A 27362-nucleotide genomic window follows, 5' to 3' on the forward strand; every position below is an offset into this window, starting at 1 on the left:
TCACCTTTCCACAGTTTATTTCCTTTTAAAATAATTCATACAAATGCATACAGTCACAAACATATCTTTTCATGTTGTCATCATTTAACCAAAAATAATGATATTTACTGTAGAATATAGAATATGTATACTGTATATTGCTACGCCTACTACTTTACCATAAAGGAGAGGCAACAGTAGACTGTATGTTACTACCAGGGATGGAATTTCAAACTCCCTAAACTGGAAACTGGCTGGAAGGAGGAATGTTTTCAGCTTGTGTCAGGAAGAACTAGAATGACGGGTGTTTGGTGGAGGTCAGCGTTCAGGATATGACCTCAGGACCTCCAGTTTCTGCAGACACAGATCTTGGCTGTAAAAGGCTTAGCAGTGGCGAAAGAAATGTCCATCCCTGATTGCTACGCGTACTACCTCACCATAAAGACGACCAGGTAGGCAAAAGTAAACTGTTATTACTACTCAGCCGCCGGTAGGAGGGGATCTAGAGATTACTGGCCAGATTACAGATTAACTGGAGTTAACAGCTTTTGCATCCTGCTTTGATTACGATGAATGATGCCTTTTACGGCATCAAATGTTGAGTAACATTTCTAACCACATTTTATTTCACAGTCCAACTTTAAATTTAGAGGGCAGCCATTGATCTAGCCCCCCCACCTACCAGCGCTTCTTTTTAGACACAGATACAACCAAGTCACATTGACACAGGCAAGCAGAACACCATATTTACACATAAACACAGGGTCACAGAGGATGCTTAAATGGTACATTTGGGAAGGACCCGGCTTGAAGTGTTAAAGGGATACCAGGATTCCCTGGAGAAAAAAATGCCTTTACTTCTCTGTGCTCATACTGTATGGGGAAAGTAGCACACATTTCTTCTCAAGAGGATAGAACTGTGCAGCCAAATAAAACTCTGATATCTTTTTGGGGAAAGTTGGAAGTTTAACTGTTTTTATAGGCTGGAGTTACCAACTTAAAGTGCAAACTATCATCAGATTTTAGAGCCAGGAACCCTGAAAATACTAACATACAAATGATTGAAAAGACGGGCATTGTAAGTTTTTTTTAAAGCACAAAACTAAGGTAAAAAAAAAAACAAAAAAAAACAGACACATAAATAACCCTTGTTGATGTGCCCTCTGAAACAGGAAGCACTTCCATATATGGAGGATGTTGTCTGGTCTGTAACGGCACCATCTTAAACACAATATGTCAAATTGGTATGGGTATTACAGCAGCAGAGCTCTATGGAGGAAAGCAAGCAAAGAAGCCAGATTCTTCCTCATCTAAAATAGTTCCTCCATTATAAAATACTTATCTACAATTCAAGGGAGATGGCAACCCAAAACTAAAGAAAAAGAACCAGATTTTATTCATAATGTATTTAGGACAGATAGCTAGAGGGGGCATCTGAGGGTGTTGTTTGTGAGCATAAAGTTCCTCAGATGGGGGGAAGCTTTCTTTAATAGCCGTTTTATCTGTTAGTACAGAATTATTACTGATGTGATGAGATTAATCCCGCCCTCCACAATTCAAACTTCTTATGGAAACAAATTCCATCCATCTTCTTCCAACCGTCTGTCAGGGTCACGGTAGAGGTGTGGCCTATTTCCAGCAGTCTATGAGCATAAGGCGGGGCACACCCTGGACAGGTCACCAGTCTATTGCAGGGCAGAGACATATGGGGCCAAAACTGGGATGATAATATAGGATAAGAACATCTCTGTGATCAGATACACAAACAGGACACGTTTTTCTCACCAAGTCAGAGTTTACACTAATCTCAGTAAGACTCCTTCCTTCCTATGATGACTGGTTGTTAATGAATTCATCTGAGCCTAATCTCAGGAAACTGGACCCAGTGTCTCATTGTGCTCGGCTCTTTAGTGCTGGTTGTGGATTTCTTGTTCTCAATCATGTCCAGCTGCTGGTCTTCCTTCCTTCTTCCTTTGCAGACTTGTGCTCCTTGTATTTGAATGCTAATCAGTCAACTTCCCCCTTACCTGATCCCTCAGCCTAGCCTGCACAGGTCACTAATATAATGTAGTTTTAGTTGCAGAGTGGAATGTTGGATTAAAGCAATAAGGATGGTCAGAACCGGAGCAACAACTGCTGCAATATCTAACTGAATGCTGCAAGGATTTGTAAATCACACAGGTAGGATGCAGTATTTTCGCACAGGACTGTTTTAAACTGTAGAGAACTTCCTTATTGTGTGGCCTTCTTACCCCGAAAATTAAAATCACACATCAGAATAAAGTGGTCCAAAACAACTATGCCATTTTTTCCACCTCTACAAACCCTTCTTCCCACTACACATTTAGTTAGGTCGAACATTTACACAAGTCCCCAGAGCAAATTGACATGCTCCTTAGCGAAACCAACAGAAGCAAAGACCAGATCAACTTTATATCTGGCAAAAGTCGTTCTTTTCTAATGCAACGGGACACGAGAAGGCAAGCAGGTAGAAAAACAAAAGCACTGAGTGGCATAAAAACTATTCAGAAAAGAAAAAAATGTTATAAAACAAACTAGGGTACCAACTGCGGAAACATAGGTTCCTGAGATGGTGTGCAAAAAGCTTCCTCTTTTTGGGGGGCCTTGCTAAATTAGGGAAAATAAATGTAAAAGCAGAAATTGTATTCTCACACCAGTTCTTGTTCAGACTGAAATATCAGTAAGATCTAGAATCTGTACACAAACAGGTTACATTCAGTTTAAAACCTATGAACTGCTTTCACATGTAACCAAGGAAAGGACACATCATTTAAAATAATTGCTTTTTTTGTTTTTTTTTCTTTCACTTCCGTCAAAGAATGTAAAAAGATGAGCAACAGGGTTAGAGGAAAACTGTCCTATTTGTGGATTAAAGCATCTGTCAGTTATCCGTTCCTTTTACTCATTATTGTCTTCTTCTCCACCTATGAAGTGTGACCTGTTTGGTGGGAAGCTGTTGCCATGGAGATGTGAATCCAACCTGAACCTGCTGGGTAAACAAGCCTGTGGGCTACAGTTGGTCACTTGGATGCTGCTCTCTATCGCCCTCTGGTGGTTTCACCGTGTTTTGTCCAGGCGATGGTGCATGAGGTGGGTGTGCGACAGCGGGCGGGAGGGTGTGCGTGATCGGAACAGCGCTTGGTACGATGCCTTCGACCGGTGGAGGAAGGCCACCGGCTGGCAAGCTCACCACACCTGGTGGATACCTGAGAGGGGGGGAATGAAAGAGACTAAGATGGAAGCTGAACTCTTACAGCAGTAGAGAAGTTTCCAAATTAGATCACAAAACATATATATATTGACCTTTGTCACTGTGGGTCACAAAACACCAACATTGGATTTAAATTACATTTATGAAACAGAGCAACAAATACTTCACTGGTTATTGAAAAGTAAATAAAATAAGACTTTGTCAAAAGAAAAAGAGAAATCCTGTTCATAGCTTGCCATGTTGGAGACCCAGCTATATAAAGAAAAACATGGTTTGTTTAAACCAGACCAAACACTATGTAGAGGATATATATTGCTGCAATTTATCATTAGCAAATCAGTTACATATTAAAACATGGTGGTAGCAGCATCATGCTGGCAATCTTGGAAGAAAACCTGTTAAAGGTTGTAGATGAATGGAGTGTGGTTCACCTTGTAGCACAATTCTATGGATAGTTTAGATCAAAGCAGATACATGTGTTGGAATTCCAGAACTAAAATGAACTTGGAAACTGTGGCAACAGTTAAAAGCTGCTTTAATAGATGTTCTCCACCCAGAAACTAACTGGGTTTGAGATGTTTTACAAAGAAGGTTGGTCAACCATTTTAGTCTCTAGTCCCAACCGAGTATCACATCAAGGGTGCTGAGACTTTTATTTCTTAAAAAAAAAATAGATGCCATTTATGTTTTTTCTTCATTATGTTGATCTAATAAAAATACACTGAAGTCTGCATTTCTAATAGGAGGAATATGTAAAGCGTTTGCATATTTATTTAAAGCATGGTGTTCTCAACCTAGCAGCTAATAAACTTGATTTTAAATTAAAATAGTGATCATTTACTTGAATTACAGTTGGACTGCAAAGAAATGTGAGAAAAAAATCTGAAACCGCAGGTTGCTAATTCCAGTGCCAGCTAGTACCTATAGGCCCCGTTCAGCTCAGGGTGGACTGCAGCTGGGTCGACTGCCCACTGGTTGTTGGGTGTGAGGAACTCCTTATTCACACAGTTCTTTAGACTGTCTGGGATACGACCTGAAAACAGACATGTGACAAAAATAAACAAATAAACCAGGGATAGAGGGTCAATGTTTTGTAAAGTCATTGAACCACTCAGAGCAGGAATAAATGACTTTAAAAATCAGGAAAGAATGAGCTACTAGGTTTAGTAATCTCTGTTTTCTAAAGAACATATATCTTTATGTACAACCCTCAGTGTAGAGCCTAAAACATGTCATGCTTTGACACATTAAGTATAGTTATTGACATGTTTATGCAACATGTTTGTTCACCAACCTGTCACAGCTCTTCGGATTTCCCTTGCTGCCTCCTCCCTCATCTCCAGAGATGCCTGCTCACTGTACCAGGCTGCGTGTGGCGTGCAGATCAGGTTGGGAGCGTCCTTTAGGGGACCCTGACTGAAGCTGTCAAAGAGCAAACAGTACTCAACATTCCTTTGTGCATGACTTTATCATTTCAACTTAAAACATGAGAAAAAAACTGTGGTTTACACCCAAAATGAGCAGCATCCGCATCATGTGTAATACTAGTTTGGATTTTGGGTGATAAAGTTATCAAATGGAACAGTTTATGTTGAGGGTCTACAGAAGTTGATTGGTGGACATTTCTAGGCCTTTACTGATCTGCACAATTACAGAGGAAATTCACAATTAAAGAAGGGAATTATTTACAGTTTCAGGAAAACAGAGCAAACCTTTGTTGGAGAAAATGTGGCTCACAACATAATGAAATAATGTTTCTTTAAATACATTATTTCAATGGGATTTATTTAAAGGAAGCCAAAGCTGGTATTACATTGATATTTTTAGCTTTTTAGGAGTTAGCTGTTAGTAGGGCTGCAACTAACGATTATTTTAAAAATCGATGAATCGGACGATTATTTTTTCGATTAATCGATGAATCGGACAAAAAATATTTTTTATATTAACCTCTTTATTCCAAAATAAACATTTTAGACAGAACATACAAGCACACAAGTACAGGTTGCTCATTAACTGTCCTGGTGCAATATGAAAAATAAATGTTTGTGTTAAAACTACGCAAACTTACATGAGAAATGTAGCTGTACATCCACAAAATATAGGGTACTTTGTTTCATAAAGCGCAAAAGAAGACATTTTTGTTTTTAAAAGCCCCTAAGGGGTTCAAACAATAGGCCCCCCATTTCAACAAATGAGTTTTTTTAGACTAGAAGAGTTCTGCCTTTTAAGACAGGAAAGTATAGCAGTTAAAGTTGCTACTTGAGAAAATACTTAACCATAGAGATAAAAATAGCCCTGTGATTCAAATTATAAATTGTATTTGGAATAAAAATTAGAGAACTAGGGGTGGTAAAAAACACATCCTTCAAAGACAGATATTTACATGGGAATGTGGCATATAATTAATTGACATATTACTGATCTTGCTGGATTTTATTCTGCTTTACTTCCATAAATTGCAGGATCTTCTTTAGTTTATCTTCGCCAGAAGATTTAAACTTTAAAAGCCTTGCCCTCATAATTTGCAAGTTAATTTATTTATAAAGTAAATGTAAACGCTGCTTAAGCTAATTCAAATGAAATTAAAAGTAAAATAAGTAGCCAACCTTATCACTGTCTGTAACCTACTAACACGGTAAGGAAAGCATCAGATGAGCTACCTGAGAAACTAAAGTTACGTTTCCCCACTTTAAAACCAAACAAACATGGTGGTTCCGTGCCATGTTAATTTCTTTTGAAAAAAGTTGCATGTTATCACTTTTTTCGCTTTACAAAGCGCAGGCTATTTTAATTATTGTGATCAATTTGCGCCGTCAATCCCGGTGCATATGCGCGCTTCATTTGCAGTCTGGACGCTGAGGCTCTGAATGTAGCTGAGAGGGACTCCTGCGGGAGCGGGGGGAGGCGCCCCACGGCAGAGTAGGAACGATACATGCTTTCACGTAAGAGTCTCCAAAAGCCGCCAGTGACACCGTAAAAAGTTGCCAGATTTGTCGCTAGTCGCTTTTTTGAAAAATAGTCGCTGGAGGGGTCTGAAAAGTCGCTGAGTTGGCAACACTCCTCCTGCGGCGCTGACTCGCTCTGCCATATTTTTTTTTCTTCCTCTTTCAGTCAAGAGGCAGTGATGACGGCGCGGCGGATGACGCAATAATCGCGCGACACAACTAATCGATGATGAAATTCGTTGCCAACGCTTTTAAAAGTCGATTTTTATCGATTTTATCGATTCGTTGTTGCAGCCCTAGCTGTTAGCCAGTAAAGCTGTCGGAAGTTTACCTAATATAATGGAAACCATCTACCACGGTATCTCAACAACAAAGGGAATGTTTTAAATCTGGGTTGGGATCAAAATTCTTTTTGTTTTAGATGCAACTAAACTGAATTAAAGAAATCATTTTATCCAAGAGTTAATTCTTATTTTTTGGGGGGCTGCGGTGAACCATATCTGTGTTTGTATATTCCATCACTGTACCTTTAAAGCTAGGATGCTTAGAAAACATTTAGAAAAAGTCTGCTTCCTCTTTATGAAGATATTAGACATTTATTAAGATATTAGTGGGCGTGTATTTGTAATAATGTGTAGCTGAGGCTGTCTGTATTATTTCTTCACCTAACCATTTGAACCAGCATCTTTACTTATAAATCAATGAGCTGTTTGTTCTATCTTAAATCAAGCCTGAAATAATGAGTCAAATTCATCATTAAAATCCCTAAATGATGAGAAGGAATCAGTTCTTATTTTATCCAGATATGGTTGGAAGCTGATCATATGGCTCTGGTGTAAGAGTGCAGACTCGTCTCCGATGAAAACATTCCCGTTACGGATAATTTCCTTTAAATTCCTTACCTGAAAGGTTCTGTTTCATGAACATCCAGGGCGGCCCCCCGTATCCTCCCCTCCTTCAGAGCCTGAGCCAGGGCCTTCTCATCCACCAGACCCCCCCTGGCTGTGTTCACCAGGAACGCCCCCTGCCGCATCTTTAACATGCAATCACACAAAGACATGTTTATAGTTGATATGACTTCACATTGATTTAACTCAGCTTGGAGTACAAGGGTGCACCTGTTTGATGGTGAAATCGTTGATCAGGTGGTGGTTGTGCTCGTTTAGGCTACAGTGCAGAGAGACGCAGTCAGAGTGGAAGAGAAGGTCCTGAGGAGGAAAACAACCAGAGAGCACAATAAAAACTCAGTGGATAGTTTCTGCAGGATTTGTTTCATAAACATCCCTGGTTAATAGATGCAGGCCAACTGCATGTTAGCATTTAAATCATTTACACAACCATGCCTCCCGTCTGCAGGGCCTTCACTTATTGTTACAGGCCTGAGAAAGCACAGGACGGCAGAAATTAAGTCTTGTGTGGATTTACCTGCAGTGTGGTGACCCGTTGGAGTCCCAGAGATCGTTCTACGCCGTCGGCCAAGTACGGGTCGTAGAAAATGACGTTGAAGCCAAAAGCCTTCGCTCGCAGGGCTACAGCCTGGCCTACCCGGCCTACAAACACAACACCAACAGGCAGTTAGGCAGAGAGACGGAGGTGGGGCGTTTACATTTGCCTCTAGAAGTTCTCATACTGCTTAAATTAGGCACTTTATAACCATTTTCTAGTGATTGTGTTTAATTTCATATGGTTCTGGATTTAGCTTCATCCATCTTCCCATTAGTTGACTGGCTTCCCTGTCCTCACTGAAGAAAACAGTCCCTCCATCATGCTAATGCCACCGCCTTGCTTAACACAGGGCCTTTTTTATTTTATTTTGTGCTGTCGATACGTCAGCCGTGATGCTCACCAAGCCCGATGAGTCCCAGCGTCTCTCCTCTGATCCTCGCCGCTCCTGATGCCACCTCTCGGATCTGCTCAACGCTCTGAACTCGCGTTCCTTCCCGCAGAGCCTGACAGGAACACAGATTTACCATCACTTCCCAGAACCAAGCGGACAACACAGTCACATCGTGATCCAGCTGTAATTCATTGACAGGACTGTGCACCTTATTGTGATGAAGGCTAGAACACATGGGTCTATGCAATGATTTGAGGAACAAATCATTTTACTGTACCTTCTACACTTTACATCAACGTCTTTCAAATACAGCCACATTCTAAAGAAAATGAAATGGTTCAATTTTGCTTATATGTCACTTGTTAGAGATGAGTTATTAGTTATTGTCGAAACTAAAAACGGTGAGGACCAAATGCACACCTCCTACAGATCGACTCAGAAGGAGTTGACTGAAATCTCCTTACAGCAGCGTCTGTTATCTGGGCTGCAGAGCTACAAACCTGGTGCAGCCAGGTGGTGCGTCTGTACAGGGTGAGGATGTGACAGAGCGTGGAGTCTGCTGTCTCCTCCACTGATGCTGCCGGCATGTTACATACAGCTATGCCTGTTGGAAAGGAGTTGGAAAGTTCCGGTTAGTGGAAGCTTTATTTAGGCTGTCTGTGTTTGGCGTCTGTAGAATTTTAAACAAGGAGTCGTGATGTTATCGCAGGATATTGCAACCGACTACATAATTATTGCAGAAAGGTGCAGATATTTTTCTCTCCTGTTTCTTTCCATCATCCTCTCTGTGTCTCAGCCACAGTCTGTGAGCTGCAACATCTAAGTCCCTCAGATCTGCATCAAGCCAAGGCATCCAGATGAAGATCATTTTAATACAAACAGAATAAAAGTTTAATAAAAAGCAAAATCTAAAAAAAAACAAATAATGACAGCGAAGGTTAAGCTACACCACCTGTACATTTCTGTATTATTCAAAAACAAAATAAAAGGAAAACAGAAGTGTGTTGATTTATCTCACACTTTCAGGGTGGAATAGAGGTTTAAAACTCTGATTTGAGAACTCATTCTACTGAACAACATGGCAACAATTAACGCCTTAATAAAATTTCTAAAGTACAAATAATATCTGCCCTGAGTTCCTCACATTTGTGGACTGTCAGGAAAAAAAAAACAATCGTGTCCAAATTCAGTCCTCAGGGCTGCTATCTGCCAGGTTGAAATTGCACTTCAAGAAAGAAAAACAGCAACAGCAGATTGCGAAGCTAAGCTGAGCAAAAAAGTAACAAGTAACTAGCAGCTTCATCGAAATGTAGTGGGGTAGAAAGTACGATATTTGAATCACGTGTTGAGTTAAAGTTATAGCTACGCCCCACAAAAAATGACTCCAGTAAAGCTATTCAAAAAAGTACTTAAGTACAGTTATCAAGTAAATGTACTTTGTTACTTTCCATAAAACCAGCCATTTCAAATGTAACATTAAAATCATGAAATTTGAAAAAATCTAATTTAAAGAGTATTTTCTAATTGTACATTTTCTTTTTGCTTAAACCACTCCATTTAACATTAAACTGAAAACAGAATTAAACCAACCACTGCTCTCAGATGTAAACGGCTTTCTCATTGGCTACACTTCCACAGTTAAATTACTAAGAAGAAACAAATTTATGATTTTTGTTTTTTAAGAAATAGGAATTTACAATAATTTTTCAAATTTCAGTATTTAAAGATCGATTTATAGATACAACTTAGAATTCCTCTTTATTTATTTTAAAATGTACAATTAAAAAACGCTTTATAAATTGGATTTCAAATTTCATGATTTTAATGTTACCGTATGTTAAATTTGAAATGCCGGTTTTTATATTTCAGTGACTTTGTAAGTTCCTCATACAATATCCACTGGTACTGACAGGAAATCTAGAGTTATAGAGGACAAACCCCAGCATCGTGATAGATAGTATCATTGTTTTAACAAATTAGTTTTCTTTGAAAATAAAAATAAAAAATCTATTAGGTTTTGTTTAGAGACATTAGACCTATATCATCTTCCATCAAAAAAAAAAATTAAGAAACTTAAATAAAGTTAAAAATACAAAGAAATAACCTAATTATATTGCCTGGGTTATCAATTATTCTGCTACATATTTTTAAACAATATATGTATTACTTAATATTTAATTAATAATAAACAATTAACTATCACATTAAAAAAATAAAAAAATAACTGTGGCAACAGTTAAAAGCTGCTTTAATAGATGTTCTCCATCCAGAAACTAACTGGGCTTGAGATGTTTTACAAAGAAGGTTGGTCAAACATTTCAGTCTCTAGTCCCAACCGAGTATCACATCAAGGGTGCTAAGACTTTTATTTCTTTAAAAAAGATGCCATTTATGTTTTTCCTTCATTGTGTTGATCTAATAAAAATACACTGAAGTCTGCATTTCTAATAGGAGGAATATGTAAAGCGTTTGCATACTTCTTTAAAGCAGGGTGTTCTCAACCTAGCAGCTAATAAACTTGATCTTAAATTAAAATAGTGATCATTTACTTTAATTACAGTTGGACTGCAAATCCAACTGTAAAAAATAAATTTATTTAAAATGTATTTTTTTTATTTAGCTAACACATGATTTAAATATGATACGATTACATTTTAAAATGTGAAGTGAAATTAATTAAAATGTCCCATTAAATGATTTAAAAATTATTTTTAAATTCTACATTATATAATTTCATATATTAAAAATGCATTTGTTTTATTTACTATAAAATGAATAAAGAGTGAAATCAAGTGTGTGACGCTGTTAGTTTTGAGGTCACAGCCTGAAATGTTTGGGAAGCTCTAGTCTAACGTTGTAGCAGCTGCTGATTAGCATGTTTGAGCCTGCGTGAGGTTTGTACCGAGCTCTCCGGCAGATTTGATGTCTATGTTGTCGTAGCCACTGCCGATGCGAACGATGATGCGCAGCGCTTTAAACTTCTCCAAGTCTTCCCTCATCAGAGTGATGGTGTGATACATCAGAGCCCCTACAGCTTCATTAAGGACCTGCAGACAAAAAGCAGACAGCTGATAAAAACTGATTCAGGAACACTTGTGTTACAGGAGGTCATTTCCTGACGACGTTCCTCTAATAGAAAAGGTTTGTCAAACAGTGGAGACATTTTTTCTCAAACCTGTGTTGCATTTTTATTAGTCAATCAATCTGTACCTGGATAACATAATGTTCTTATATGTATAGATTACAGTTGAGGATGTTTCCTTTGTGAACCTTAGATGCACAGAGAACAACTTCCACAGATCCCTCCTCCCAGTTGCATTAAACTGCATAATCTTCGCTGTTCCCCATAGGCCCAATAAACATTTCTTCTAAAACAATAATTATCACACAAGTTTTACATTCTTTGATCAAGGATCCAAAAACCACCTCTGGTTCGTCTCAGGGACTCCCGAAGCATCCCAAAGCCAGCAGAGAAACATCGTCCCTCCTCTGTGTTTTTTTCTTTTAAACTTAAACATTCCCAATTTTCTACCAGTAAAAGCTTTTAAATTAAAAAACACACTATATTGTATGATATGTTTTATTTCTTCTGGACATTTTAGCTTTTGAAATTGTGTTCTTCATCATATAATTTAGCTGTTTTTACCTCTAAGCTTCCTTCTGTCCAATTGTGTTGCCCTGTTCACCCACACATTTTCTCACTAGGTAAATAAATATATTCTATTCCATTCAATTTATCAACTGCAGATAAAACTGTCTGTATCTGGCAATAGTCACTATCTCCTAATTGAGACTGAAGTATAGCAACTAAGGCATTAATTTAATTCACAAACAGAACAGAAAGGCAACTGTGTAAGCCGCTTTAGCTCCCTCCTTTAAATTGGTTCCCAGTTATCTGTATGATACTGTTCTAACGAAGTCAGCCCACTGCTTCTTGTTTCTGTAAAGGATTAAAAATGACATGTGGTTCGGTTATTGTAAAGAACCCCCTTTTAATTACTCTGCTTCATACGCAGCCAATAAGAGAGCAAGAGGCTGAGCCATCTGTTTCTCCCATATTGTGGCCTACTGAGCACGCTCCCAGAGATGGTGGGCCTGGCAGACACCAAGAACATAACCCTGCCAGACATACAAATCCATTTAACATCCATGTTGGCTGTTCAAGAACAGAACATGACCCACATTTGAAGTTTCTGCTTTTATTTCCTCTATCCCTTGGTCTCTAAGTTTTTGCCATAGCAAAAGAATGCTACACACCAATTTAGTTCAATGTTTAATATCCTGATTCTGCATTCAAAGAGTAACATTGATATATCATTAATGTAGCAATAATAAAACTTTACTGACTGCACCTTTTCTCTCCATAGGGAATCAGTTGGTTACAGCAAAATAAGACTATCCAGGGTTGACGTTAAGGATTTTTACCACTTGCCCAAAGGGCAAGTGACTTTCACATTTCATTTGCCCAGAAACAATTTTTACTTGCGCAGTATAATGTTTGATAAATATAGTTCCTAATAGTCATTTTGTATATATATCAATGAAACATGTTTGTTTTCTTAATGTTTTTTGTAATTCAGTATTTTTTAAGTTTCCAGGTTCCTGGTGTGTATATGCATGTGTCAGATAATGAATTCAAGCCTACATTACCGTGTTAACATGCTTTTCAATCCTTCCTGCACATTCTTTTCAAACTAAACTTTGCTTTAAACTGTTGTGTGCTTGGAAAAATATAAATTGTAATGTTAAAAATAAAAAAAAAAACTTGACAGGTTAAAAACTTAAGATACCGTAAATCACAAGATAGAAGTCAATGTCACAAATGAATAACTTTTATTTTAGAGTCCCGGTATGTTTATACAAGATAATACTATTAATATAATATGACTATTCTAGAGAATCATTATACAGTTATTTTATACAGGGTTTCCACAGTCTTACATAATTTCAGAATTCCCTGACTTTTAACTTAGGATTAGTTTTCCCTGACAAAACAAATGCTGCAACAAGACAATAACAACATAACAGGTCACCAATTTAACATGTTTAGCTCTATAACATTTAAATGCACCTCTCCAATGTCTGAGAGCAAACAAATAATGAACATTTTTTAATGTATGACCTGCATCACTGTACAGAAGACTGCCATATGATAGCACTTTCTAGCTTGTTTGTCGTTTTGGTAATTATATCAAAATTACCACTAGGTGGACAAAAATCATAACCTGACAAAAGCCAGATGCATGTCTCGCTCCGCCTAGCTCCACTCACATACATCTGGGAACCCGCCATAGGAATTGCCTTTACTGAAGGCTGGGCCTTATCAAAACTCCTTGCATATGATTGGATAAGCCACTTGTCTGTCATCTTTATTGACGTGCTATTTCAACCACTCACACCGAAGCTAACCCGTGACGCTGTGAGAGGAGGAGCCATTTGGTAGATCAAGCTCTTGCCAAATCCGGTCGGGAGAAGGGCGAAAACATCGTTTCCACCAACAAAAGCCTTCAAAGCCGTTCTCTGATGTTCTTTTAATGAAACAATATCAGATAGATTGGACAACACAGAAGAAATAGCAGCATCAATGCTAACGCTTGCTTCCTCAATGCGAGCCGCCATTGTTGTTGGAATCTCACGGTCGCTTCTCCACTCCAGGACACACCCGCCCTGCGTCCTGAATGGACAGACCATAAATTCGGTTGGGGAAATCACTTTCAATGGGCGGGTTCCCAGATGTATGTGAGTGGAGCTAGGCGGAGCGAGACATGCATCTGGCTGTTGTCAGGTTACAAAAATCACGCCATCTGGCGGAAAATCACCCAGCTTTTTCAAATCACACGTCTTTTTCAAATCACGCGAGAATGTGTACAAAACAACAAAAATGGCGACGGCAACGCTTCTGGGTCGTTTTCATCGAATGTCGGTGATTTTAAAGTAATTTTGAGTGATAAATAAATTTTTTTCTGCGATCATTGGACTTGCCCGGCGGGCAAATGCAATTAAGATTATACTCTCCCGACAATAAAAACTACTTGCCCCGGGAAATCGGGCGATGCTTAACATCGAGCCCTGCTATCTAAGCACTGTTATGGTCAAGAACAATCAACCAGGTTTATTTAAGTAACTTAAGTAAAAGTCAAGTACAAAACTGTAACTGTAACCACATCAACACAAAGAAGCATGGACTTTATACCCAAGGACAGGAGAAGTGCAAAAATATTTAATGGCCAGACTCTGAGAACCAGCTCTTATTTATCTGCTGCAGCTGCAGAAAGCAGATGTCCTTCAGAGAGGCAAAACAGAGAAACCGATTCCACACAGAGCCAATAAACCTGATGAGGTAAAAAAAAAAAAAAAAAAAAGCTATTAACTACAAGTTAAACACAGTCCTAAAACTTTGGTAAGCATCAACATATTCCTCTGCAAGAGGAGTGTGTTTTATTTTCTTTCACTAGCAGGAAGTTTTAAAGTTTTGGAGTCTTTTAAATGAAATGGATTCACCAGCAAGATTAATAAGAAGAGACATGTGGCACTGTAAATAATAATTATTCATAATATGAATAATCATAGATTGTGCAAACATGTAAAACAGATGTGTGGAGCTCTTTATTGGGACCTATCTGATGTTGGCAAACATGCTGTAAGATAGTGATGAAAGTGTTGGTCTTTGTTCTGCTGTGGAGATGAAGCCTGAATTCGGTTCTCAAATGTTCGGATTATTGAGTGTCGGGAAAAAAAGCAGAAACTTCAACAATACCTGATAGACCCCATTGTTTACCCAGTGAGTCCTATGATTAATTATTAGGCCTTGAGTTGTTCGGGTTCTACCTTAAACACCTCTGTATGTGTGTTGATGGTTCAGTGGGAGCCTTACCTTCTCGTGGATCTCCTGTGTGGACTGGGCGTCACAGAAGGCCACCGTTGCTACATCTTTTAGGATGGGCATCTCCACTGTGCAGTCTCTGCCATCCAGCAGCGCCACCAGGGGGCGCGGGTGCATGGGCCCGTTCATGATGGGGGGTCTGATTCCTAACATGAAAGAAAGGAAGAGATCCCGTTACTCAGGAGAAGACTAGAGGGGTTTTAACCAGAGTTGCTCCAATCCGATACCTGGATCAGATTTCTGCTCCGATATTGGCTAATTAGCTGAATCGGATATCAGTGATTTTATATTAAATATCCAATCCAGTGTACTTTATATTTTATTTCTGAGGAATACATCAAATCTAAAATCAAAGGTGGGTTGCTTAGTCTGGTGTTTTACACCTTCAAAGTGACAAAAGTTGACATGAGCGCACAGAAACAGGTCCACATGTGAGGAGGAGCGTGTGCGCAGAAATCAAACCACACGCGCACAGAGATAGAACAAGCACTCAGGTGTGGGGTATATTAGGGCTCTCTGGGACTATTTGCACATTAACCTTTTAAACACACGCACGAAGAAGCATTAATGTGCGTCCGTATGAAGTAAAGCTTCTTGTAGGAGTATTTATTGCGTGTGTGGACATTTGGCAGAAAACTCAGGGCCATAGAGTCGGGCTTAGGAAGCATGGTTGTGAAGCTGGTTTGGAAATCCACGACATCAGATCAGAATGAAGTTCTGATTAGATGATACTGTGTGTTCCTCTGTTATCAACCTGCTGTCTGAGTCCATTCATTAAACTCCTCACCTTTATGTTCTTGTTTTCTGCTTCTGTCTGTTGGCAAACAGATAAAGTCCACAGTAGCCTTCCTAAAAGCTCTGCAGAGCCTTTAGTCACTTTGACCCGATGCTCCCAGGAGCATTAAACTACATTTTAATGCCTATCCTCTGTCCTACTCCCTGAATGACTTTTAATGTATCTCTCCTGTCCTACCAGACCTTCAAGAGGGGACCAGCTTGGTGCAGATTTATCATCCTGTCTCCACAGGAGGCAAAGCCGCTTAGAGAACCACTTCAAATCCAACTGAAGATTCTGTACATTAACTTCAAGAGAGTTTTGGACTTATTGTTTGGAGATATGATGTATATGATGTATGAAGTTTCATGTTTCATTTCATTTCATTCATAGAGTGAAACTAAAGACTTCATTTTCTGTAATTTCAGTGATTTTGGTTTACAGATAATTTAGTGTCCACGCTACTGTGAGATGAAAACTATAGCAGGTGAGGACATCCAGGGCAGGGACAGCCTATTCAACCGGATAGGAGACACTGTCACTGTATCAGCCTACTGCAAATGTTGATGCATATCTGGAGAACAGACGTCCACGTGATTAGAAATCAGACCCGAATCTGTCATTTATGAATTAAGAGTGAGCCCTCCTGCCACTTTTTCATCTAAAGAGGTATTTAATTATCAATTAAGGTCAAAAGGTTACCCTGATAGAGCTGTTAGGTCCTGAAGAGTTAAAATAATTGATGGTGTCAAATGGCTCCTCTCATGGGTCATTGTTTATAACTAATTTTCTTTAAAAATTTACCTCAACCGTTCCAGATTCCCAACCCGCGAAACAAACGTTCAGATTCAGAATATAATCTGACTTTTTAACTTGTAGAGGTTAGACAGCCTCCTTGGTTTCTGCTGATACAGACGACTGTCTGCTGACTTTTCCTCCTCTCTTCACTGTCATGCAGGCTGACATCTTCAATAAATAACTCTGTCATTTCACTCAAAATGTCTCCCCTGAGATGTTGAGGAACCTAGAGATGGACACATACCCGAGAGTAAAGAATAAATCTGTCTAGAAAAACCTTTTTGGTGTGCAGAATATTGGATGCGCGGATCAGAGGCATGAGGTTTGGTAGCTCTATTCCTGTAAATTGGGCTGGATTATACTAGAAAATAATGCATCCAGACAATATCAGCATAAAGTCAGAATGCAGTGTTCCTAAACTATATCGCTGTAGTGATGATAGTGGATCAGTTTGTCTTCAGCCCTAATGGTTCTACATTTTCCTGTTTTCCGTTTAATCCAACTTCCTGCCCCTAATGCATACATTCAGCCGTACATTTAATCAAAGCAGAGTCCAATAAACACTTAAACCATTCAAGAGTAAGAAATTAATCTCGACTCTCAGCTGATTTGTTTTTTTGTATTAAGTTAAACCAGTAATTAAGCTTTTTTTATCCTCTATTATTGTGTCTTGTGTTGCTGCAAATAGTTTTAGGCTGGTAGCATATTCTCACGGTGTGATCACCATGATTAAAGATTACAGAACAAGGAGCGGCTCCATTGATTGTCTAGTTGCGATTAGCAGAATATACATTGTAAATTGCATTTTTTCCTCCTGTTCATCAAATGCACTGATAAGTTGATGTTTGTATGCACAGGTCAGATGAAGGTTAAATGAAACATGTCTGGATGTATAAATTCTGGAATAGTCTGAGATAGTCCTGCAGGAACTGACTGGTTTCTAGAATTTGACATGAATAATCCTAATAATCCACTTCCTGTCAAATTTAAGGATATTAAAAAAAAGATTCGAAACAGAAACTTTTCATAAGATCTGCTGGAAAAAAAATAAAATTTTCACAGCCCTTGTAGATTAAGGGTTAATGGCTTTCTTTGTCCAGACAGTCAAGACCTTAATCTAATCCAGAATCTGTGGAGGGAGTTAAACATTAGGGTGATGGAGGACCTGAAAGACTTTGACCTCTTCATCAAAGATGAATCATCCAAACACCAAAGAAAACATCCAGGAAGCTGTTAGTACAGAGGATCACCTATTTTTGAGAAAGGGATACATATATTTTGGAATAATATAAATTAAAAAAAGATACTTATTTTTTCAAAATTGATCTGCTTTCCTAGAAAGAGCACCTATTGAGCTAGTTGATATTTACTTTCTGTAACCTAGGAAGTATTTATTGTTCAGTGCCTCCATGCTACTTTTCCATCTCTGCTTCTGTCTTCTTGACAGGACCACCTCAGCTTCCCTGATCCCACTAACCAGAGTTGATGGTCTGCTTGAAAGCAGAGATCATGTGAGCTCAGGTGCCTTTTTCTCTGTAGTTAAATTTATATTTGAACTTCCTTCTCTTCATTTCCCAGCTAAGGTTTGCTAAAGAACCAAGAGCTTTAACAGTGGATCAGTTGTTTTTCCCTGGCGGCATTGTTGTGCCAACATGTCGGACTTTCTATCCTGGATTAAAGCAAATAGAAACTCACAAGAAACTGGTTGACACCGCTTTCTGCTTAGCGTTGCAACACCTTGACAACTTGTCAGATTTTAGATGAAGCTGAGCAGATTGGGTCTCTGCAGTGTTCACAGTCTGCTGTGGTATAACATCAGCAGGATCCGCCTCCATGTGGTTGCACTTGCAAGTCAGTATGCTGCCTTTCTAACTGAGTGGGTGCTGCACAAATGTTCCTTCTAACAATCGGTTCATGTAAACTGAATGGAAACACCTGGAGGCCCGGTTTGTTTCTAAACTCCTGCTTTCAGATTAAACAGGCAGGATATCAGCTGCATGAAATAATCCAGCTCCCTCTGCTCTGCTGTCAGGTGAGAAGTTTCTCTAACAGAGATTCCACAATGGGAGAGAGGGAGGAAATAACTCTCATTCCAGCTCTACAGACGGCTAATTCTGACTTCATAATAAAAACACCCTCCTGCATCACACTGCACTGTAGATATTAACCCTCCCTCTCTAAATGCTTACACGGAATAACCTCAGCAGCTATTAATTGTGTATTTCCATTTCTTTTCACATTAAAAACTAATCAAGTCTTTATTGTCCAATATATTTGTTCCCTTTGTCCATAAAGCTGTTTTCTATTCATTCCTTCCTTCCTTTTTCATTATTTGAAATACTGCAGTGCACAGAGGGTGGTGAGGGTCCAACTGCTGGGATTATTCACAGAACGAACTGTCCTCTTGACGGCCTCCAACTTTAGCTCTGGTTCTGCTCTCCAGACAGCTTCTCTGTGCAGCTGTAGTTGGATTCAGGCTCCATCACAGGAGTGTAAAGCATTTGGAGCCGAAGCAGATTTTTAGAGAGGGGGCCATGCCATGACATTTGTTCTAAGAAAACCGACCGAGTGCTTTCATTTTCTGACATTATAAAAGCCAACTTTAATCTTAATGTTTTGCTGGAATTTGTATTGACTGACTCCTCTTCATGCTGCTCTAGTTTTAAATATTCTAGGGTTTGTTTCTCTCTGCTTTGTTCACCTACAGACAAAAGTTTTTTCCCATTTTAGCTCAGACTATGACAGGTTGAATGAAAAGTATCTGTGAGCATCAGTTGTTAAGTCCAGCCACTCTTTGTCAGTAGAATATAGGTCTGTACTTTGACTGGGTCATTCTTAGGAATAAATCTCAGGTCTTCTTCAGCCTCCAGGATTCTCCTTTATTTAGAAATTCCTTAAAACTTCCCATCACATATCCCCAGAGCATGATCCTGCCACCTCTGTGTTTTACCCCATAGTTGCTGTGTTAGAGTGGTTTCCTGTGTTTAAGTTTTATCCATAAATTTTTCAATGTTAAGATTATTTTCTCCCAAATGTTTCCAGTAGGAAACAGTGCTTATTTTTGCCACTCTGACTTAAAGGCCAGATTTAAGAACTAATGGTTGTTTTGGTGGATTCTTCCAATTGAGCTGCGGTGCTCTGCAGCTCCTCCAGGTTACCTTAGGCCTCCTGGCTTCTTCTGAAGTTTATTTTACTCACATTTTTCTATAGGAATCTGGGTAGAAAGGCTGAGTGCTAAAGAACACCACTTATCACGTTTTTCCATAAAAAAAAAAAAAAAAAAAATCCCACAAAATCAAGTTCATGTCTACATATTTCTGTGTCAGTTGTTCACAGACGATACAGCTAAAAAATAGCCAATTTTCGGGTTTAAAGGAAAAAGAATCTAACAAGAATAATAATGGATCAGTTCTTAGGCAACGCTCTGTGAGAACAGATTAAATTCAACTCAGTTTATTTTTATATTTTCATTTCACAAAACATAAGTCATTTTGAGGCCCTTTACAGGGACAATTCAACCAAATCCTGCAGTCAGATTGGTTTAAAGGTTTCTAAGAAAACCCAGCTGATTGAATCCAATCAATGCCTTTGCAGGATTTGCTCCATTTCATTTGCATTGCGTTGTTGACTCTGCATCAATCCTCACAGCGAGCATACATGCATCAACAGTGGAGAGGAAAAGCTCCCTTTGAACAGGAAGAAAGCTCCAGCAGAACAAGGCTCAGTGTGAGCGGCTGGATACTGAAAGATAGACCAAAAAAATAAATGGCCCCTAAATTATATATTCTGACATGACTGATTTTAATTATATACCTGCCTAATATAGGTGCTAATTTACCTCTCTATGCCTTTAAATACCAGGTTACTGTTACCAATCTACTTTAGTGAAGGCGTAGTGAGCTGGGATCACAAATGTTTTGATGTTTTTTCCTGATTCTCCTTCTAGAAACAAGGTCAGACATGTTCAGTGCAAATTGACTGAAAGTGGAGCTTTGTCAGTAATGACGATAATCATGGTTACCCCCCTTTCCACCCTTTGTGTGTTGTTCCCTCGCCATCAGATCTCTATCTCTCCTGGCTTTGTCACTATTTTTTTTTCCTTTTTGTCCATCTGTCAATAACCAAAAACCCTTCATGTTTATATAAAGAGAGGTGCAGGCACTCTAGGAAAACATGGAGTCCTTCCTTCTGTTGCTCCCACACCTCTGTTTCATCCACAGCAGAGAGGAAAAACCACCACCCCCACAACTAGTCCTCGTTCCTTCCTGTCCTCACACCTTGCCCCACCCATATACAGGAGAATACAGCTGCATTTCCGTGCTGGTTGACACACACCTTGACATCTGATATAGAAGTGCGTACACAATCCCCCCGCAGGTCTCCTTCCCACCCAGGCTCCTTATAGATCAGCTTCAACAAGCTGCTTCAGGTTCAGCAGGCTTTAGTTCCCACCAGTGTCGGCTACAGGGCCATAATTTAGCCTCAAACTCTGTTCTCCTTTTTCTAGGTGCAGAAATCAGAAACAAATGGAAATAGGTCGAGCTCAGAAAGCAGAATGTTTGTGCAATGGAATAAAAATACTGCAAAGAAGCAGCAGCTGGGTGCTTCAGTACTTCATAAATCAATAAAGCTGAGCAGCAGCAGGACTGCAGGAAAAAGGGAAATGTTTAACTGATAGGCTGGTTTAATATTTTAGCCAATCAGAAGAGGCATCCCCACTTGGCTATTGTCTTCGGTTTCCTGACTGTTATGGCTCAGCTTATGTTAAACATGTCAGAAGTTGAAGAAGTACTTCCTTATACAATACTTGTACTACAGGAAACACCCCAGTTCTATTTGGATAACAGCCTGAATGATTTAGGACATTATCCATGGGACATAGTGCTGCTCTTAGGGAGGCTGTGATTTAAAGCATGTTATATATTTAGGGTAACATGCTAATCTTGCATCATTTCAATAAAGTTAATGGCGCTTTCAAAAATGAGCCATGGAAATGTCCTATTTAAAAGCAATATTCATTATATAAAAGGCTCTACATTCCTAGGAGTTTGTTTTCAGCTGCTTTGAGGTTTTCCAGAAATTTTCCAGATGGAGCTGTGATTTTCCTGCCTGCAGCTTAGCAAAAACTCCAGAAGCTAACCGAGTGTGACTGTGCGTGAATTAAGAAAATATGCCTGAGCATGCACAGAACAACTGCTGCTTGTTTTCATGGTTGCCTCACCTGCCTGTTTACTTTGTGTTTGCTCAGAAATATTGGGAAGGTTTTGACTTCCTTGCAGAAGGAACGTCTTGCACTGCACCCTGCAGCAACTGTTTGAATGAAAACAGTCGAGATGGTTTAACTCTAGTGCACACCTGGTGTTTCTGTGTAGAACTGACCTGAGTGAAAACAAGGCTGCAGCAGCTTTTAGATAAACAGCTTCTAGTTATTTCATCAGCAGTTTTATCTGACACACCCGTCTAGATAAACAACAACAAAGCAGAGAGTCAGGAAATCTGTGCTCTCTATAATAATCATCATGACCTGCTGACTAATAGATGCTACTCTCTAGACCTGTTATTTTCTCTACATAATAGTCCCAAAATGTCTAGACAGCCATGCCTCTACTTATAGCTTTCTATCTAAATAACATTTAAGTGTTTTTCTTTGTAAAAAGGATCAAATGCAGGTGGTTAGAATATTAATTCAAAAATAATCTCTAATCAGAGATCATGATAGGTTTAGGTTTCTCACAGATCCCAGCAAAATGGTCAGGCCTGCTGTGAAAACTTTACCTAAATGTGCAGCACTAATTAAGGTCCCACCAGCTACAATATTTAGGAACCAAAGATAAAAAAAAAAAGTAAAACTGATAAAACAGAGGAAGAAAAATTAAACTGATAAAGCACAACCGACTCCGCTTCACCAGTTGATTTTCAACAAGACTTCATAAACCTAGGAGAAAGACCAGCATACCTCCCTGCAAGAAAATCCAGTTTCTGTATATAACTGTGAAGTAAACCCCATGAGCCCTGGCTGCTTTCTCCTAATCTAAACCAGTGTAATGTTATCTAAAAACAGACATGTCACCCAGCAGTTCCTTTCCCGACTTCTGAAGGGGACAAGAAGAAGCCTCCAGGAGGGAAACAGCCTGGAGATATCCAGCACGAACACAGAGCTGTGTGAATAGGCCCAACGAGCTGCTGCCAGGATGAAGGCTAGAATTACATGTTAGTTCTTCATCACACAAATCTGATTCTGTGGATGTGATGAAATGACATCTGTTTACAGGTGCTGGTCATAAAATTAGAATATCATGAAAAAGTAGATTGATTTCAGTAATTCCATTTAAAAAGTGAAACTTGTATATTATATTCATACATTACATACAAACTCATATATTTCAGATGTTTATTTTGTTTAATTTTGATGATTACAAATGACAACAAATGAAAATCTCAAATTCATCATATCAGAAAATTAGAATATTGTGAAAAGGTTCAAAATTGATGGCCCCTGGTGCCACACTCTAATCAGCTAATTAACTCAAACCACCTGCAAAAGCCTTTAAATGGTCTTTCAGTCTAGTTCTATAGGCTACACAATCATGGGGAAGACTGCTGACTTGACAGTTGTCCAAAAGACGACCATCGACACCTTGCACAAGGAGGGCAAGACACAAAAGGTCATCGCTAAAGAGGCTGGCTGTTCACAGAGCTCAGTGTCCAAGCACATTAATAGAGAGGCGAAGGGAAGGAAAAGATGTGGTCGAAAAAAGTGTACAAGCAAGAGAGATAACCGCACCCTGGAGAGGATTGTGAAACAAAACCCCTTCAAAAATGTGGGGGAGATTCACAAAGAGTGGACTGCAGCTGGAGTGAGTGCTTCAAGAACCACCACACACAGACGTATGAAAGACATGGGTTTCTGCTGTCGCATTCCTTGTGTCAAGCCACTCTTGAACCACAGACAGCGTCAGAAGCGTCTTGCCTGGGCTAAAGAGAAACAGGACTGGACTGCTGGTGAGTGGTCCAAAGTCATGTTCTCTGATGAAAGTAAATTTTGCATTTCCTTTGGAAATCAAGGTCCCAGAGTCTGGAGGAAAAGAAGAGAGGCACTTCATCCACGTTGCTTGAAGTCCAGTGTAAAGTTTCCACAGTCAGTGATGGTTTGGGGTGCCATGTCATCTGCTGGTGTTGGTCCATTGTGTTTTCTGAGGTCCAGGGTCAACGCAGCCACATACCAGGAAGTTTTAGAGCACTTCATGCTTCCTGCAGCTGACCAACTTTTTGGAGATGCAGATTTCATTTTCCAACAGGACTTGGCACCTGCACACAGTGCCAAAGCTACCAGTACCTGGTTGAAGGACCATGGTATCCCTGTTCTTAATTGGCCAGCAAACTCTCCTGACCTTAACCCCATAGAAAATCTATGGGGTATTGTGAAGAAGAAGATGCAATACACCAGACCCAACAATTCAGAAGAGTTAAAAGCCACTATTAGAGCAACCTGGGCTATCATAACACCTGAGCAGTGCCACAGACTGATCGACTCCATGCCACGCCGCATTGCTGCAGTAATACAGGCCAAAGGAGGCCCAACTAAATACTGAGTGCTGTACATGCTCATACTTTTCATGTTCATACTTTTCAGTTGGCCAACATTTCTATAAATCCTTTGTTTTTATTGGTCTTCAGTAATATTCTAATTTTCTGATATGATGAATTTGAGATTTTCATTTGTTGTCATTTGTAATCATCAAAATTAAACAAAATAAACATCTGAAATATATGAGTTTGTATGTAATGTATGAATATAATATACAAGTTTCACTTTTTAAATGGAATTACTGAAATCAATCTACTTTTTCATGATATTCTAATTTTATGACCAGCACCTGTATGTTGTCAGTCTTGATCTTTTTGCAGTCGGATCAAACCTGTCCCCCATGGAGATCAGGCCGAGAACAGATCATACCTACATCTTCTCCGGTAGAAACAAACACCATGACTGGATCAGATTGATTTACACGTACGTCTTCCTAAACCATCACTCCTTGTTCTTTCTCCTGCAACACTGGGCTATTTTTGGCGAGGTGCTTTTCAAAACCGATAGACGGAGGCAGTTAAAAGTAGATCTGATGCTTTAACTCTGATGCGACGAAGAGATCCCTGCTTTGATCATTTATCTTCACACCGACCCCCACCTTCCACCGATTTCCTTGCAGCCCTACCTTGATCCAAGGATTTCTAGAATAGTCTTTTCCAGCCACCATCACAAGGTGCATTTATCACTTGTGTGTAAACGTCAGAGCGCGCGGTTGTGCCTGGATCCATGTGCCAGTGGAGTTCACGTGCACGTGAGTCCGAGCAGACCGTAAGCGTGTGCACTTTAGGGAAGCACGCTCCATAAAAGAAGCCCAATGAGAGGGAAATATGTGTCCTTGCTAGCCCTCAAAGGAGAGAGAGATCTATTTCTGTCGCTTTGAGTGGAGGTGGTGGAGCAGCCTTCAATAGATAGATTTTCCCTTCACACACACAAACACACACACAAACACAGAGGGCTTCAGAGAAAAGGCCGAGCGTTCCCTTTCTGTGAGCGATAAAACAGATAACAGTGTGAGAAAGACTTGAGAGGAGGAGGAGACAGAAAAAGAGAGGGAAGGGGGAGGGGAGACTGAACTGAAGGTAGAATAATGTACAACCAGTTCACTCACACACACACATATCTGTGCACATAAAAGCAGAGCGCTGTTGGTTTACCTAGAGGCATGCCTTTGTTGAGGAGATGTGAGCTTCCCATGGCGTGTTCCCCAGCCGGCCAGCACTCTGCACACACATGAACAGGAATCCAGTCAGCATATGGCGGCTGTGGCCAGCTACCTCACTTCCCTCAGTCCTTCTCCCAGCCCCTCAGTGACAAGCATACACATGTGCTCCCCCTTTTTTCTCTCGCTCCCCTCCCTTCCGTCCCCTCCCTCCCTCCCCTTCCTTCCTCACTTTCTGCCATAGAGAATCTCTCCTCTCCGTTCCCTACTTCAGCCTCGATCACACATATGGAAAAAGAAGAGAAAAAGCATACAGAGAGAGTTTAGGAAGTGCTGCATTCATGGGAATGGAAGGGTAAAAGAGATGGATGGGGAAGTCACAGTGCAGGCTGTGTGTGTGTGTGTGGGGAGGAGCCAACAAGGGCCAAAATTGATCTTTTGTTTCCTGAAAAACGACAAAAAGGAACAGAGTGGAGTTCAGCAATAACGAGGGAGTAAAAAGAGGCAAAACTGGTTCTGATGATGTCACTTATCTTGAAGATCATCACCCCTAAATGGTAACCATGAAGAACAAATCAGAAAATAGGGTTAGATATGATTGAATTTATGAAGCATTTACATGAATAAAGCAGATTTGTGGCCCTGCTCATACTGTGGTACACAGCAGTGTAGTGGTCCCTGGAGAAGTGGGTATACTCTCAATCTTTTTTAATGTAGCCCAGAAACAAGGACAAGTAAAACCGCTCTATGTTGTTTATCCAAAAATTCATTTGTAGTATTTACTTAATGTTATCTAATTTCTGCAATTTGATGTCAGGGAGGTAGGATTATGAAATAACTAAACACTGTCCCACATACTAGTGAGAGACAATTATTACATCCACATGGATGACACCTTTTCTCTCACTTAGCAAGTCAGTAGTTTCTTTTGCAAACGGTCTCTTTGAACAGCTGATATGCAACAGTTAGAGTGGGCCGCTAAAATTAACCTAACTTAATCAGGAGCAGTTTGTTGGTATTACTGGTCACACAGACAGCCTGCATGGATATAAAACACAGATCATACTGTTTCAGTTATTTTTCTAAACATTTATTTAAATAAAACATGTTTACTTGACATCCTTGCTCATATTTCTTCTTAGATTTAAAAATAAAATGCATTAAAACCAGACGGATAAACTGAAAAGTTGATAAACTTTTAAAATTGAAATAAACTATTATAGTATAACTCATATATATGTATGAGCAAATATATATAGGCCTATATGAGTGTATATATACAAATATGTCTATATATATATATATATATATATATATATATATATATATATATATAGATAGATAGATATAGATGACGTATATCATATGGTGATTGGAGTTATTCAAATGATTCAATAAATATATATGCATGTGTGTGTACATGACTATATATATATATATATATATATATATATATATATACACATATATATATTCCACATAAAAGATACATTTATTGTCTCCCGCCCTGACATGTTATTATTATTTACGAGGTAGAACAAAAAAATAACCCACCTGCACCTAGCATAGTTGACGTCTTCCTCCAAAGTTCTACCGCCATCTTTGGCAAAGGGCCCCTTCCTCTTTACTGACAGCAGCTGCGTCCTCCGAAGGAGCCAACATCTTGTCCAACAGGGATGGGCGGGCGAGCGGGCCTCGACGTTAGGCTAACGGTTTAGCATCGCTAACATTAGCTGAACTGCTGGCTAATGTTCATTCACGAGGACGTTTGTAATTAGAGAAAAAAAAGTGTTGTTTGACTAGCTGGCTTCATATGACCGATTCATTTCAAATCCTAAAGGCAAATCAATCAAAGTAAACTTGTTAATGTTATTTATTATGTGAGCAATATTGACCTCAGCATGGACCTCCCATATCGGCCTCCGATTGGCTCACTGGTCGTCATGTCTACAATTAACCAATGTAATCAGTAGAGACTGTGAGTATTAGCCAATTAGAGGCAGAGTACCGCAGGTGATGCCTTCACCAGCCTAGGGAAAAATGGGAGATTTTGGCTTCTGCCTAATTAATGCTAATAAACTCCAAACGCCTGTGGTTTTCTGAGGCTTTAATTGGTCTCAGTCTGGGTCAGTAGGAGACGTCATCTTGGAGAAGACGTCTGCTGAA

The 27362-nt window shown here is 39.5% G+C and overlaps 1 protein-coding gene across 3 annotated transcripts; it reads right to left on the reverse strand.

The window, feature by feature from the left end:
• Positions 1-26813, reverse strand: LOC119784553 (C-terminal-binding protein 1). Of its 3 annotated transcripts, none has more exons than XM_038286647.1 (12): positions 26757-26813; positions 25192-25257; positions 14868-15022; positions 10896-11040; positions 8494-8597; positions 8003-8105; positions 7582-7706; positions 7275-7364; positions 7059-7189; positions 4506-4633; positions 4133-4244; positions 1-3206 (listed from the first exon to the last, which is right to left on the reverse strand). In XM_038286647.1, exons 1-12 carry the CDS (start codon positions 26794-26796, stop codon positions 3011-3013), a joined length of 1395 nt encoding a protein of 464 aa, XP_038142575.1. In that variant the 5' UTR covers positions 26797-26813; the 3' UTR covers positions 1-3010. The 3 variants fall into 3 exon arrangements, with proteins under 3 accessions (XP_038142575.1, XP_038142577.1, XP_038142578.1); XM_038286649.1 differs by lacking the exon at positions 26757-26813 and adding an exon at positions 25429-25490; XM_038286650.1 differs by lacking the exons at positions 25192-25257; positions 26757-26813 and adding an exon at positions 24663-24971.
• Positions 26814-27362: the final 549 nt, after the last annotated feature.

Source organism: Cyprinodon tularosa, unplaced genomic scaffold, assembly GCF_016077235.1.
Source record: "Cyprinodon tularosa strain WSP-4 unplaced genomic scaffold, ASM1607723v1 ctg229, whole genome shotgun sequence".
NCBI lineage: Eukaryota > Metazoa > Chordata > Actinopteri > Cyprinodontiformes > Cyprinodontidae > Cyprinodon > Cyprinodon tularosa.

Bases quoted from the DNA above. Each gene is read 5' to 3' on its own strand.
- LOC119784553 (XM_038286647.1), bottom strand. From the start codon at position 26,796: ATGGCGGTAGAACTTTGGAGGAAGACGTCAACTATGCTAG. The intron at 15,023-25,191 runs GTAAACCAACAG...CTTTCATGTTAG, and splicing joins CAACAAAGGCATGCCTCTAG to GAATCAGACCCCCCATCATG. The intron at 4,245-4,505 runs GTTGGTGAACAA...GTCTGTTTTCAG, and splicing joins AATCCGAAGAGCTGTGACAG to GTCGTATCCCAGACAGTCTA.